At 34.3% G+C, this 13010-nt stretch overlaps 2 protein-coding genes and 1 long non-coding RNA gene across 4 annotated transcripts; all 3 read right to left on the reverse strand.

Moving 5' to 3' along the window:
• LOC108661801 lies at window positions 388-4409 on the reverse strand. Its single transcript, XR_001927650.1, has 3 exons — window positions 4192-4409; window positions 918-1231; window positions 388-837 (listed from the first exon to the last, which is right to left on the reverse strand). It is a non-coding gene; the product is annotated as an uncharacterized LOC108661801 (long non-coding RNA).
• Window positions 1427-4194, reverse strand: LOC18601655 (exocyst complex component EXO70B1). The gene has a single exon (XM_018120111.1). The coding sequence runs from the start codon at window positions 3654-3656 to the stop codon at window positions 1695-1697; it is 1962 nt and encodes a 653-aa protein (XP_017975600.1). The 5' UTR covers window positions 3657-4194; the 3' UTR covers window positions 1427-1694.
• Window positions 7747-12684, reverse strand: LOC18601656 (serine carboxypeptidase-like 25). 2 transcript variants are annotated; one of them, XM_018120074.1, is made up of 8 exons: window positions 12317-12684; window positions 11096-11299; window positions 10333-10508; window positions 9740-10021; window positions 9446-9576; window positions 9257-9352; window positions 9039-9144; window positions 7747-8268 (listed from the first exon to the last, which is right to left on the reverse strand). In XM_018120074.1, exons 1-8 carry the CDS (start codon window positions 12576-12578, stop codon window positions 8125-8127), a joined length of 1401 nt encoding a protein of 466 aa, XP_017975563.1. In that variant the 5' UTR covers window positions 12579-12684; the 3' UTR covers window positions 7747-8124. The 2 variants fall into 2 exon arrangements, with proteins under 2 accessions (XP_017975563.1, XP_017975564.1); XM_018120075.1 differs by lacking the exon at window positions 12317-12684 and adding an exon at window positions 11461-11729.

Here is a 13010-nt window from a genome sequence, read left to right on the forward strand (position 1 = left end):
AGCTATATATAATAGTAAATGGCGAATAGGATATAGTGATATGGATAAGTCGCAATTTTTCTTTTTAAGCTTTAGGGCAGTTAACTATGGAAGCACCAAAAGGCTTTGAAATAGCAGCAGCAGCTCGACAAAATAAGAATTAATGATAAGAATGTCATGTGGGTATAAAGATGATAAGATTAGAATTAATGATTGTTTGTTAAATGTTAGTTATAAGAATGTATTTTGTTTTATAATAAAAATTTAAAAATATAATTGAATGTAATAAAAAAATAAAAGTTTTTTTTTAATTTTTAAAATAATACAAAGAACCTTCTAATTAATTTTAAATCAACCAAATTTCAATGCGAGAAAAAAAAGGGCAGATTTCAATGGCTCAACTTTGCCTTGACCATAAGAGAAAATATTGTTTCATAAAAATCAAATCTCAATGTTTAAAGGAAAGAAGAAATAAAAAACTTAGCCCCATTATGTAACCATTAGAGAAAATGTCACAAGTCATGGCAACTAGGTGATGGCCATTCTTAACTAACTGAAGACTAAAGAACCTGGGGGAGAGATGTAAGTATATTTTCTTGTTCAATGCTCCTGCTCCACCATGGTGTCTCTAGCCAAAGTCAAATTCCAAAGCCTATGCTTGTGAAGACCAAAAGTTGTTGACAATTCAACCAATGGTTGCTAAGAAAAATGAATTCAAATGTTGGTATGGATAAGAATTTTCTCAGTTGACTTGTTCGGTTCTCAGCCACAGAACATCCATAGCAAGCTTAGTCCAAATTCAGGTTCCGTACATCATCCATTTGCTCTCACGAGTCACGAGGAGCCTTTTTGCAGGACCTACAAAAAATTCAAGGTGGGAAAGTCAAGTCTCTGTCAGATGTCAGGTTCTTTGAAGGTGGACAGATGCAAGCTCTCACCTTTTAATAAAGTTGCCTCAACTGAATATGGCGGGCTAACCAGAAACTTTATGATGTAAATGCTGAGGAGCTCCATCCCAATAAATATTATTCAATTCTTAATCCCCAAGTTGGCTTGAAATACTGGTTGCCATTCTACGCCATCAGCCACATGGGAACTCTTTGTTGTGTTATGTACATCCTGACAGATATGAGACCCCTTCAAGTTGAATTCAGTTTCTCAAGTTTGTTGAACTTGGACTGCCTTTACTTTTACCCTAAAGCCAAGACTTTTTCCATGCGTCCTCCAGCAACTTCTGAATCTGCAGCAATAACTGAAATTTTGGACCTGATTACAACCCATTTTTAATGAGCTTTAGCAGCTTCAATACGGATCTGATAGACTGTGCTCCAGGATACATCCTACTTACAGCAATGGAGTTGTAGCAGTGAATCCAACTAAAAAATGTGCCATTATTATGTTTGTTATAAAAATAGGCATCTCTGCAAAAGGATTAACACATAAAGCAAATCCAAGACAAATGACATTGGTGAAATTTCCAGCCTCCAATTGGATCGATCACATTACAACAATAAGATTACAAACAGTGAAATCATTTTCTTTTCACTCAGTTCACACGTATTGGGAAGCTAATTGAGAGAGAGACACTTTCAACAGGTGGGATTTGCGTTAACCCACCTGCTTATTGATCAAAGTAAAAAAGCTACAAGTACAATGGAAGCCTTTCATCTGTAAAAGATACAATCGTGTATGTGCCTAACATTGCTACCATGGTTTCACCTCCTATGAGGATTATGCAATGATTTTTGGGATCCCTCAAAGAGGTCCAACAAGTAATCCTGCAGATCTTCAGCATTGTACTTGATGTGTTTCTCACCGATGTGGGACATTTGTCTTCCCACAAATGTCCGATAAGCCTGGATCACTTTCAGGGATGTTGAAATTCTTAAATCTTCTCGGAGCTGAACATCTGGGATAAGCCATGCCGTCTGTGTTTTATAAACCTCTTCAAAAGCAACATAAAAGCTACGCAATCTTTCCTTGAGAAGGGTCCTTGAGACAGAACTGGAGCTGGAATTGCCATCATCCTTCAATAAAGAAAGAATTGAACTCCAAGTAGCTCTCTCGTAGTCCATTGCGTGCTGTTGGAATTTCCAGTTGTGCTTTCGAACCCAATTATCCCCAAATATAAGCCTGAGTTCTGAATTTTTAACCTTTTGAGCCATGTAATGTATGTTGTTCATCAAAAATAAGTGTTGCAAGGACGCATCCCTGTATAATTTGGATTTATCGTAGAGGTTGGCTTCAAGAATAGAAGTGAGTGATCGGAAGTGGAGAGCCATTGGAGAACAACTGCCCGAGAAATCTCTACTCATACTTTCCTCCTCTGTAGCTGGACTCATGTCAGGGGAGATCTGGGAAACAGCAGCTCCATCGTGGTTCTTGAGGAGCAAATTGAGGGTATCCTTATAGTCTGCAAGAAGCCGAAGGTAATTCATAACATATCTGGTCAGATGGTGAATTCCGCCTCCTGCAAAAGGGTTTGTTGATGCGTTTGATGCAACGGCATTCTCAAATTCAACAAATGTTGCTCTTACAGTATCACCCAATCTCTCCAAAACCTCATGATAATCAATTCTAACAGAAGAACCAGCCTCATCTAAAAACAATGCATCAATATCAGGAAGAAGGTCTGCAAGCACCTCATACATGTCTAGTATTCGAACTAGCTTTTCTGGTTGATGAGAGCTAATTGAGATGGCCTCAGCAAAGTTCAGAAGTTGCAGCATTGAAGCCTTTGCCGCTTCAACAAAACATACCAAATTAGCAGATCCAAGCTCTGCAAAAATCTGGTCACAGAGCCACTTCTCGCTGGCAAGATAGGGCCGCACGAAGACCTTCATAGCTCTAACCCATCTCTTAATTTTGGAATTCAAGCTACCCCACTCCATCTTGAGCACATCTTTGATGCTCAGTTTCTCTATTTCAAGATTGAAGAGGCACTCATCCAATGCATCCTTTCGAACAATGACATAGGCCTGGCAACACTCATGATCATAATTTGACATGAACATCAAATTGGTGATGCCTTTGAGATCAGGAATCACATCTGGATGAACCAAATCAATGATATACTCCTCTGAGGTTCTGCTGATGCTATCTTGGGGGGTTGACTCTTCAATAGAGTCATCTCCGAAAGAAACTATTGAGCTCTCATCAACAGCATCATCCTCACTCGAACGAAAAGACAAATGCTCAGGCTCAAATGGTTGCCTATGCTGAACAAGCATGTACTTAAACTCTTCCTCAAGCCTTTGCATTGCCATCTGAAGAACATCATGAGCCCTACGTAACAACTCTTTCTCTTCTTCACTATTTAAACACTGATTCTCTAATCTCTCAGTCAACTTTCGAGCTTCATCCGCTGCATTCAGATATTCAACAGCTTCATCCGGACCTGAATCCCAAATCATAGACTCATCTGCCTCCCAACTCATAATCTTCTCCTGAACAACACTCAACTGCTCTTGAATCCCACTTTTCCCATCCTCAACCATGTTATCATCAATTGTAGCCATACTAGATAATTGACTACCAAGATCTGCCAAAATTTTCTTCACATCTTTTGTAAGATTCTTATTAGAACCTAATGCTCTCGCTAAATGTTTAGCCGCAGCAATTAAATTTTCCTCTCCTTCTAATTGCGGAGCCACAGATTCATAATCCCCCATGGCCATGCTATAAGCAAAACCACAACAACTCAAACTCTCTCTATCAAATACAAAGAATTCGACCCAAACAGCTTAAACTGCCTTGTTAAGCCCAATTAAAACACTACCCATCTGAAGAAAAATCCAACACTAGTACTTGCCTAGATCAAGCTATTGAATCAATAAAATTGTAAAAGTGGAAACCTTGAGAAATACCCAACAACAGAAAGGACATAAAAACCACAATGGAACAAGAAAATAGATCAAACTTGATCTGAGAACTAAGACCAAAACAAGCAAAACTCTAAAAAGAACCCACTTTTCCTAAAGACTATCTTTTGAAACAAGGCATCAGAGGAAGCAAATGCTCCAAATCACAACAAAAACATAAGACCAAATGCATATATCTATCAACCAACTTCAAAAACCAAGAAACTGAAGACATGCAATAAAACTATCAAAAGGAAGATAGCTCGTTTTGTAACACAAGAAGTCAAAAGAAAGAAGTCTATGGAGAGTGTACGAAGAGTACAAAGGAAGAAAATGAAAAAGGGAAACTAACCTTAATATTTGGAGCTTTGGGTAGATTTTTTTTTAGGAAGTTGCAGCTTTTTACATACAAGTTTATAAGGTTGATCTCTTTTTCTTTTTTTTTTTTCGTCTTTGGGGTTTGCAACTTTTCAAGTCTCTGGTTACAGCTGTTCTTGGTTTTGTTTTTTTGGCAAGCTTGTCTACGCGGCAGAGAATGATATATTAATGATTTAATGAATTCTTTTATCTGACTTTCGTTGCTTCGCCTAACTTGACAATTTTAGATACAATATGTTTACACGACATGAGATTAAATAAATTTAAATTTGATTTTAACGTATTTTGTATTTAATTATGTCTAACACGTTCATATCTTAACGTGTCCAAATAATAAATTTAAAATATATTTAAATATATTTAATAAATCATGTTATCATATTTAAACGTATAAACGTGTTTAATCATATTATTATATTTAAACGTATATACATGACTCATTTATCAAGTTATTAAAAAATAATAGTTAAAAACTATTTTAAACTTACTTAAATAATTTGAAACAATTATTTTAATAAATTTTTAAAATTTTATAAAAAAATAAGGTAATTATACTATACCCAAATCCTAATTTTGAACTTTTGTTTTGTTATATTAGATGTTATTATTATTTTGATTTATTATAATTATTAATTTTAAATTTAAATAATAAAATTATATTTAATTATAAATATTTTTATTTAATTATATTATTAATCGAATCGTGTCATGTCGTATATTCATATTTTTAATAAATGTGTTAATCGTGTCATGTTGTGTTATACGGTTATTAAACATATACATACATGTTTTAGATTTAAGGTACGAATATTATTCATGTCGTGTTCACGTTTAACCTTAACGTATTTCGTGTCTAATCATATCTGATATGTTTAAGACACAAAAATATAAATTACCAAATTTAACCTCATCTTTTAACCAAAAAAAATAAAATAAAAAGTCTTGGCGAGTTTTTTTTATTCTAAATGCATATTTTACTATTTATACTTTCAATCCAAAACGCATAAAGAAATTTTCAAAATTCATGTGAATAGTGACATTTGGTATCATTCAATTCTGCAATGCAATTGCATGGACTCTTTCACTCGTAAAGAGGAAAAATCTACTTTGATTCGAACTTACCTCGATCTTAATATTTCTCATGGATACCCATAAATAAAAAGTTAAGTAATTCTGATCAAAAGACATGTCTATCAAGTATAAATATAATCTTCTCATCTTTTAACAATATGAGATTCATAACACACACACAAACTCATTTATTTTATCAAAAGTAATGGTATTTTGGCTCTTAACTTTTGTCTTTTCAATATATCCCTTCCTAAGGTCATAAAATTTTATTGCAAGACATTCTAATTTATTACAAATCAAGTTATTTATAAATATAAGCCTTTCAAAAAAAATTAATATTGAATTAATGAAATTTTGTAACATCCTCTACCTATTTAAAATAGTAGGGACAAATGTCTAAGATTAAAAACATTTTTTCTTATTAAAATAAAATAAATATTTAAAATTATATATTTTCTTAATAATACGGGAGGTATGAAAACAGTACAAGATTTGAAACTTGAATTTTAATCATTCAAAAAGATTGGCCATTTATCAAGTCAAATATGAGTTATTATATTTATTTAAAATTTTGTAATTGGCATTGATTTCGGATAAATTTTATTTTATTTTGTCAAATTAATAATTTTAAAATTTTAAATTATTTATATTGGAAAATTGGAAGGCAAAGATATAAGCAAATTTTATCTCTACCTTAATTTCAAAGAATAAAAACTTAAATTCTACCTTATGGCAAAGATTAGTTTGAAAGAACAAATTCTAAGACTAAGATTAGAATTGCATCAAATAAAAAAGTTTTTCATGGAATTTATAATTTTATTAAATATTTTATAATGTGCTCACACGCGCAAAAGCCTTTATAAATTATGGTTTTAACAAGGAAAAGTTAGTGTAGGAAATAAAAACTACATAATATGAATCAATGGAGCTTTTTATATAATACCCAATATTCATATAAAATATCATATTAATATATATTATGGTGCATTTATTTACATAAAATAAAAAAGTAATGAGTACCCTATAATAAGAAAGACATGCAAATGACTATATATTTGATCTTTATTATTTTCAAATGCTTACCAAGATTAAATAATAGTAACATCTTATTTTTCTTGGAACAAAGTAATTTCAACGAATCATATTACTTATGCCTATATAGATTCAGATGATATTATACTAATTTTGCTAAAATTAGAGATATTAGTTAAATTTAAAATCTCATTTATTTTATAAATTATTAAAACAAATATGTCTATATCTAAAATTACAAAAATCCAATCTATCATACCAAGTTAAATTCTTCTTAATGCTTTTTTTTCTTTAAGATGGAAAATTGACCCAAGTTAGATTAGTCAAATACCAATCAAAATCAATTAGGTTTAAAGTCATACCAAATTAGCTACCCACAAACTAGCTTATTTTGATGTGGAAAGTCAATTTTCCATGCAAAATTTTAAGTAGACTAACGCCTTGGTTTGATCAAAACTTCACCACAAAACATCAATATTTTTGTTTTAATTACACAAAGATGCATATATAATAATTAATAGTTTTCCAACACACATTAGAAACGGGGAAAAAAAGATCCACCCCTAGCAGAATTGCATTTATCTAACATCTTTGGGGGACAATAAGCTTTAATTGAATATTTTCCAAACTTTTTTTAATCTAATTTACTAATATATTTTTTTATATCAATATTTTAAAAATTATAATGAGTGATAACATTTTTTCGGTTCTGTGAATCTCACATCCTTCATCTTTGGTATTCAAATTCGAGAATTTCAAGATAAAAACTTAATAAATTGGTAGTAGTGGAAATATCCTTGGAAAATAATTTATGTACTAGTAACTGCGGCAAAGAAATAAATTTAGAAATACCAAAAGAAAGAGTGGGTGGAAAATGACAACAACCAACTGTGACCTTTTTGCAATGAAGAATGGAGCATGGTTAGAAACCAGTGGGTTGGGGGGGGCTTCTGCGTATTGGTGTAGAGCAAGTGTTGATTGTACCCCAAACACATTAAAACATCAGTAAAGTGGACTTTTAGCTTGGGATCTGATGCCAAGTTCCTTTATAATGGGCCAAAAGTCTTCAATTTGAATCTCTGACCAAATCCATTGGGTAGGAAGAGTGAGTCCTTGTCAAAATGATCAACAAACAAACAGCCAATGCTTGTGATGATATCAAAGAGCAATAACCCCAACCTCCAACGGACCGCTGCTAGTGGCATTGGGTGCTTTCCCCTTTCTGTGGTTTTATTATTTTTATTTTTATTCTTTGCCTTATTTCAAGTCTTTGTGTCTCTCTTTCTTTTCCACAGTGCTTTTCAATCCATGGTTACTTTTTTGCTTTCCCAGCAGCAATGCTTGCTATTCCCACTAAAACAATTTGGCTAGTACAACAAGAAGAAAGCTCATCACGGACATAAAGGATAGCTAAATATCATATGAATGAATCCATAACAGAAATGCAAAAATGTGACTGGTATATCAGCAGGAAAGGTGAATCCAATTAGGATGAGGCAGAGTGGTTCTTCTTTGTTATGAAACATGACTTGAGCTAAAAGCCTATACTTTTCCATTTTGATTATTCCCACCAACTTTTGATTCAGACAAATGCATACTTACAACCAAAACCTTCTTTCATTCCATTTACTCCCTTTTCCCCCCTTTCTATTACACAACCAAACTTTCTCTCTACTGATTTTTCAGTGGTTACAAATGACATAATTTCTATCTGTAACAACAACAATACAGAAGTTGGTACTTAAAAGTTGGGGAGAAATCTTTTTCCTCCCTTCCCTTCTGCTGTTTCCTTTATTCCCTTGTTTCAAGACTTTGGAAGGGGTTCCCCTCTCAAAAACGATTTGAATAGCTGAAGAGCTGCTCTTGGCTTGAAAAGTGGTACTTCATGACCTGCCCCTCTCACTGTTGCAAATGTTAGCCCATGGTAGACCTCGGTCCAGCCCCCTACCTTTAAAAAAATATATATTCACATCCCATTTGTATACATCAGTATCATTGCAACGTATATGGTGCTATTTTCATGTCTAAATTGGTTAGGAACAACAAAGTTTCCAAAGTGGTTATGCATGACCCCCAGGTTGTGTTGACGGGCATGCATCTAGTCAATGTCACGCGGAAATGGTTGCACCCTTGCTATGATGATCACCATAATGTTCCTCATCTCTTTACTAGATTTATGAATTTCATATCATACAAAACAACATATCACATCTTGATTGGATCATTTGGTTCTTTGAATTGTGATAATAAGACACTAGTCAGTGGGACATACTAGAGCTAAAGAGATCCATAATGGCACTCCTACAAGCATTGCTCACCCAATGCTACACTGCAGCAGATCTGTGTTCAAAGTTCAAACTCTAGGTCTTATTCAAAGACTTAAGGACAGATATAGGTCACTGCTGCTTATATCAATCACAATTAAGACCAGACCACAATTATAGAAATCTGATGCTGAAAAGTAAGCAAAAATCCAAATGGGCTGAAAATAAAGATCTGGAAATCCTAGTACTGACAAAATTTGGTCGGCCAGGCTTGCTTTGACTATCTAATCCAAACCTAGACAAATCTATGGTATTAAGTCATTCCTAGTTGATCAGATTAACTGTATATTCCATAATTAATGGCAAAATCATGATAATATTTCTTTTCTTACTTATTCTCGGTTAATGTTTGTTTGATAATAATAATACTAGCAAAAAGAAGGATGTTGCTTACCTGCTTCTTTGCATACCAAGGGTACCAGGGAATTTTGGTTGTTAATTTCAGTTGTGCAAGGGAATACCTCGTGGCTGTAACTGGAACCACTGAGTCGACATCACCACTATTATCATCCAACATCGCAAACAAAAAAAAGGGTTCATTTAGAATGGAATTTCTCTAAGATATAGAGGGTAAATTCAAGCTTTAAATTATGTAAATACAATCTTGCTAACCTGAAAACCCAAACTCTCAGGCCACCAGCAATCATTTCCCTATAAATTGGTAGAACAGATGCATCTGTATCATTCCAATTGCGATTTAGAACTTCACTGCATCATCAAAGAAAAAGAAAAGACGTAATTTAACACTAAGCCAACGCTGTTAATCATGTAATGGAAGTGCTTAGTATGCAATTGAAGTACCTGCAAGCGGTCCATTTATAATGAATTCCGGTTGTGTTGGCATGGAGTGCTTTTTGCACATCTGGCCTGTTGTAGTAAATCTCAGCATACTTTTCTGTGCAAGGATCATAGCCTGATATTGCCCTGAAAATCTGGTAATAGGCCAAAAAAGGATATGAACATGGTCATTAAAAAATCAACTAGGGCCTAGAATAACTAGGACCAATATTTTCATTCTTAAAATTATAATACACTATAAGTAATTATAGTATGAATATGTGATTATTGTATTCTTTAAACACTAGAAATTCATACCCTATATGGTCGATGAGGCATTCGCATAGTCTGCCTGGTGAAAAGGCTACCATCTGAATTATTGCAAGGGGGTGCATATATGTTGTACTGATCAATGTTTCCAAACTCTTGGTCCATGGCATAGGTATACAATGATTCACATTCGTTTGATTCTTTCTGCCTTCGAAAATCACAAGTGTTGATGAGTTGCTGATATGTTTTATCAGAGATCATGGCATGGCTCCACCAGTATGTCACTGTCCCAAGGTTATCATAATAGTTGTCTGTGACTGCGTTTCCCACCTGTATTTCATTTTATCAACTTTACACGCATGAATATTATTAAAGAAAAAAAAAAAAAGAAACCGTATTGATTTCAAAGCTAATTTGAATGGAAATTAAGTTGCAAATGCTTAATTGTAGATGAAGACTAGTATTACTGGAATTTGTTGGGTTAAGTTTAATTAATTGATTAGCTATATGTTGACAATTAAGAACAAAAACCTTCACATAGCTTCTTTCTAGCTTTGTTTCTCTCTTTACCAATCCTAAAAGAAAGAAACACAAAAAACTTTGTAAAAATTGTATATGATGTTAGAAATGGATTGAATTACCATTATTCCTTTGAGATTTATTCGGTGCTTGGACTTCTTATTGTAAATCATGATCTGTCTAGCCAACTGAGGCACATAATGGCCAGCATAGCTCTCACCAGTAATATAGATATCACGGTTCTTGTACCGGGGGAATCGATCAAGCCATCTGATCAAGAATTCCAACGAGTCCATAGCTGAATCAAAATCATCAAATTAGATCACAAACTATGAATAACATACTTACAATCAACAATCTACTAGTAATAACCTGTTCATATTTGGTTGATGTAAAAGGATAGTATTGCGACTCAAACTTAACATTTTAACCAAAATTGCTAACTCTGACAATCAGCTGAGATGACTCTAGATAGAAATACTAGTCTTTCATTAGTTGAGTATTTCTAGAAGAAACTATTTGTGATTATTGTCACGGCATGGATCACATTTAGCCTTTGATGTACTAAATGTGGACCAAAGAGCCATCAAATCTATCAACAAGCAATTATGCATGCTTTATATTCTGTAGTCGATCAATATGGCAGGTTTAATCTTGAAACATTCTATAATCTTGCTTAACTGAAGTTGGTCAATGGATTATAATAAAGAGTAGGACCACAGAATCATCATGATCAGCAAAATAGAGTATTGCTAGTCTTTCCATTATGACCAACCAATCATAATCACGAGAAACTTTTCTCCCATAACCTCTACTATAAAAACAATCATAGCATATAATTATGTAACTAAAGTAATGTTGCAAAAACGGGGTTTTGGGTCCCACCAGTTCGACGGTCGCCTGTATCAAACAAATCGGAGCTGTGGTTGCTGTAAGAGAAGCCTACCCCAGCTGGAGTTTCCAAGAACAGTAGGTTAGCCACGTTGTTCCATGAGAACTTGTTGAGGTATAACCCTGAGGCAGTCTTGTTAATTCTGAATGGGCCAATTTCTTCGGACGCACCATATGCCACGGAGGAGCAACCCGGACCTGACAATAGAAACACAAACAAAAGGGAAAAAAAGTAACTGTAGATGGGTCCCATGAAGACTTTTAACTAGAAAATGGAAACATATCATGTGAATGAAATTTACTTAAAATGTGAATAACTTGCCTAGCTGCCCAAGATCATGCTATATATTTAGACTTACTTAGGCAGTGGAACATAAAGACAAAGGGATCTTCCCTAAGTTAGCCATGCAGCTGTGTAATTGATGAAGGAGCTGAACTATAGTTGCTGCTGGTATATCTTCCTCCATTCATAATATTTGCAGGGACCTAATAATTTTAACCTGTTTCTGGTTGCTTTCTGGCATTATACTTGCTACTGGTATTACAATCGATGCACACAGAAAGGGAGAGAGGGAGGGAGAAAAGGAGATTTGGTACATGTGGTTTTGTATTTTTAAGTGCTTAGGGATTTCTTCTTCCTTTTTTTTTTTTTTTGTTTTACTTATCTACTGGTGGTTGAGAGTTATGGCTCATGAGTTCTAGTCTTTCATTGGTAGTTAGATCATCATTCCTAGTTATTGGTAGGCCAGTCAGTCAGTCACCAGTCATATTTGCACTCTTACTTTTCTTTTCTTTTTCACTTCTTTACAAATACAATTGTACCAGATTGAAGAAGGGATTTTACAGAGTAAAATTTACAGTTTTATACAAGGAAAAGCCTCAAAATTAGTCAAAATGGAAGAAAAAAATAGAACTAGCAATTTTCAGTACATAATTATGATCATGTCGGCAACAAAGAAGCCACTGGATGTGTCGGTTTAAGGACAAAACATGGTTGAGGAAAGCAGGAAACAAAGGCAAAACCTTACATTAATGAGTTCTTGTACCTCTAAGAAAATGATACTACTTAACAATTATCAGTACACCATCACTACTAAACAATATAACAGTAGCGAAAAGAAGAAGAAACAAAAAAGAATGAAAATCTTTGGTTTCTTCCAACAACGTGTAGCAATAATGTTTAATGTTTAGCTAGGGAAGAATGAAGTCACTAACCTCCATTAAGCCAGATGACTAGAGGCTTAGACAAAGGGTCATTGGCAGCCTCAGTAAGCCAGTAAAAGAGTGCTCGACCAGCAGCTTTGTTGACAGTAACGTAGCCAGAGAACTGTTGAAAAGAGACTTTGGGTTGCCCTGGAAGTGCTGATATTCTGTCAGCTTCTTCCTCTTCTCTCACTGACCCTTCACTTCGACTGACACTTACTACCAGAAACACTAACACCATGGAAACAAGGATCTGTCTTTTGGTCATATTCATGGCCTCAATGAAGAAGAGGAAGAAGAAGAAGAAGAAGAAGAAGAAGAAATAAGTAGAGAAAGGAGAAGCGTCTTCTCCTACTGTTGTGTGTGTGTGTGTGTGTGTGCGTGTGATGGGGAAGTGNTGTGTGTGTGTGTGTGTGTGTGCGTGTGATGGGAAGTGTGGACTGTCTTACATGGGGCTGGATTAAATAGGAGAGAGAGAGAGAGAGAGAGAGAGCGAGAGATTATGATTTATGGATGTCATCAGTTATCACCAATATAATTTTACTATTTTGGGCACCCCTCTTTGTGGGGATCCCTTATATAAAAAGACATCATTCACCTTGTGAAAACCTGAATTGGAGGCTTGTTCTATATTCAATCACAAAAAACTGAAATATCTTTTAAGAATGAAAAACTCATTATAAAGGCTGGTTTTTTGTCCATAATA

This window comes from Theobroma cacao, chromosome 4, assembly GCF_000208745.1.
Source record: "Theobroma cacao cultivar B97-61/B2 chromosome 4, Criollo_cocoa_genome_V2, whole genome shotgun sequence".
Taxonomy (NCBI): domain Eukaryota; kingdom Viridiplantae; phylum Streptophyta; class Magnoliopsida; order Malvales; family Malvaceae; genus Theobroma; species Theobroma cacao.

What these genes read in the sequence shown, in the direction of transcription:
- LOC18601655 (XM_018120111.1), bottom strand. Translation starts at nt 3,656, where the DNA reads ATGGCCATGGGGGATTATGAATCTGTGGCTCCGCAATTAGAAGGAGAG.
- LOC18601656 (XM_018120074.1), bottom strand. Translation starts at nt 12,578, where the DNA reads ATGAATATGACCAAAAGACAGATCCTTGTTTCCATGGTGTTAGTGTTT. An exon ending in TACAGGCGACCGTCGAACTG is followed by an intron (nt 10,509 to 11,095) that starts GTGGGACCCAAA and finishes ATTTTGATTCAG; the next exon opens with CTATGGACTCGTTGGAATTC. An exon ending in TAAATCTCAAAGGAATAATG is followed by an intron (nt 10,022 to 10,332) that starts GTAATTCAATCC and finishes AATGAAATACAG; the next exon opens with GTGGGAAACGCAGTCACAGA.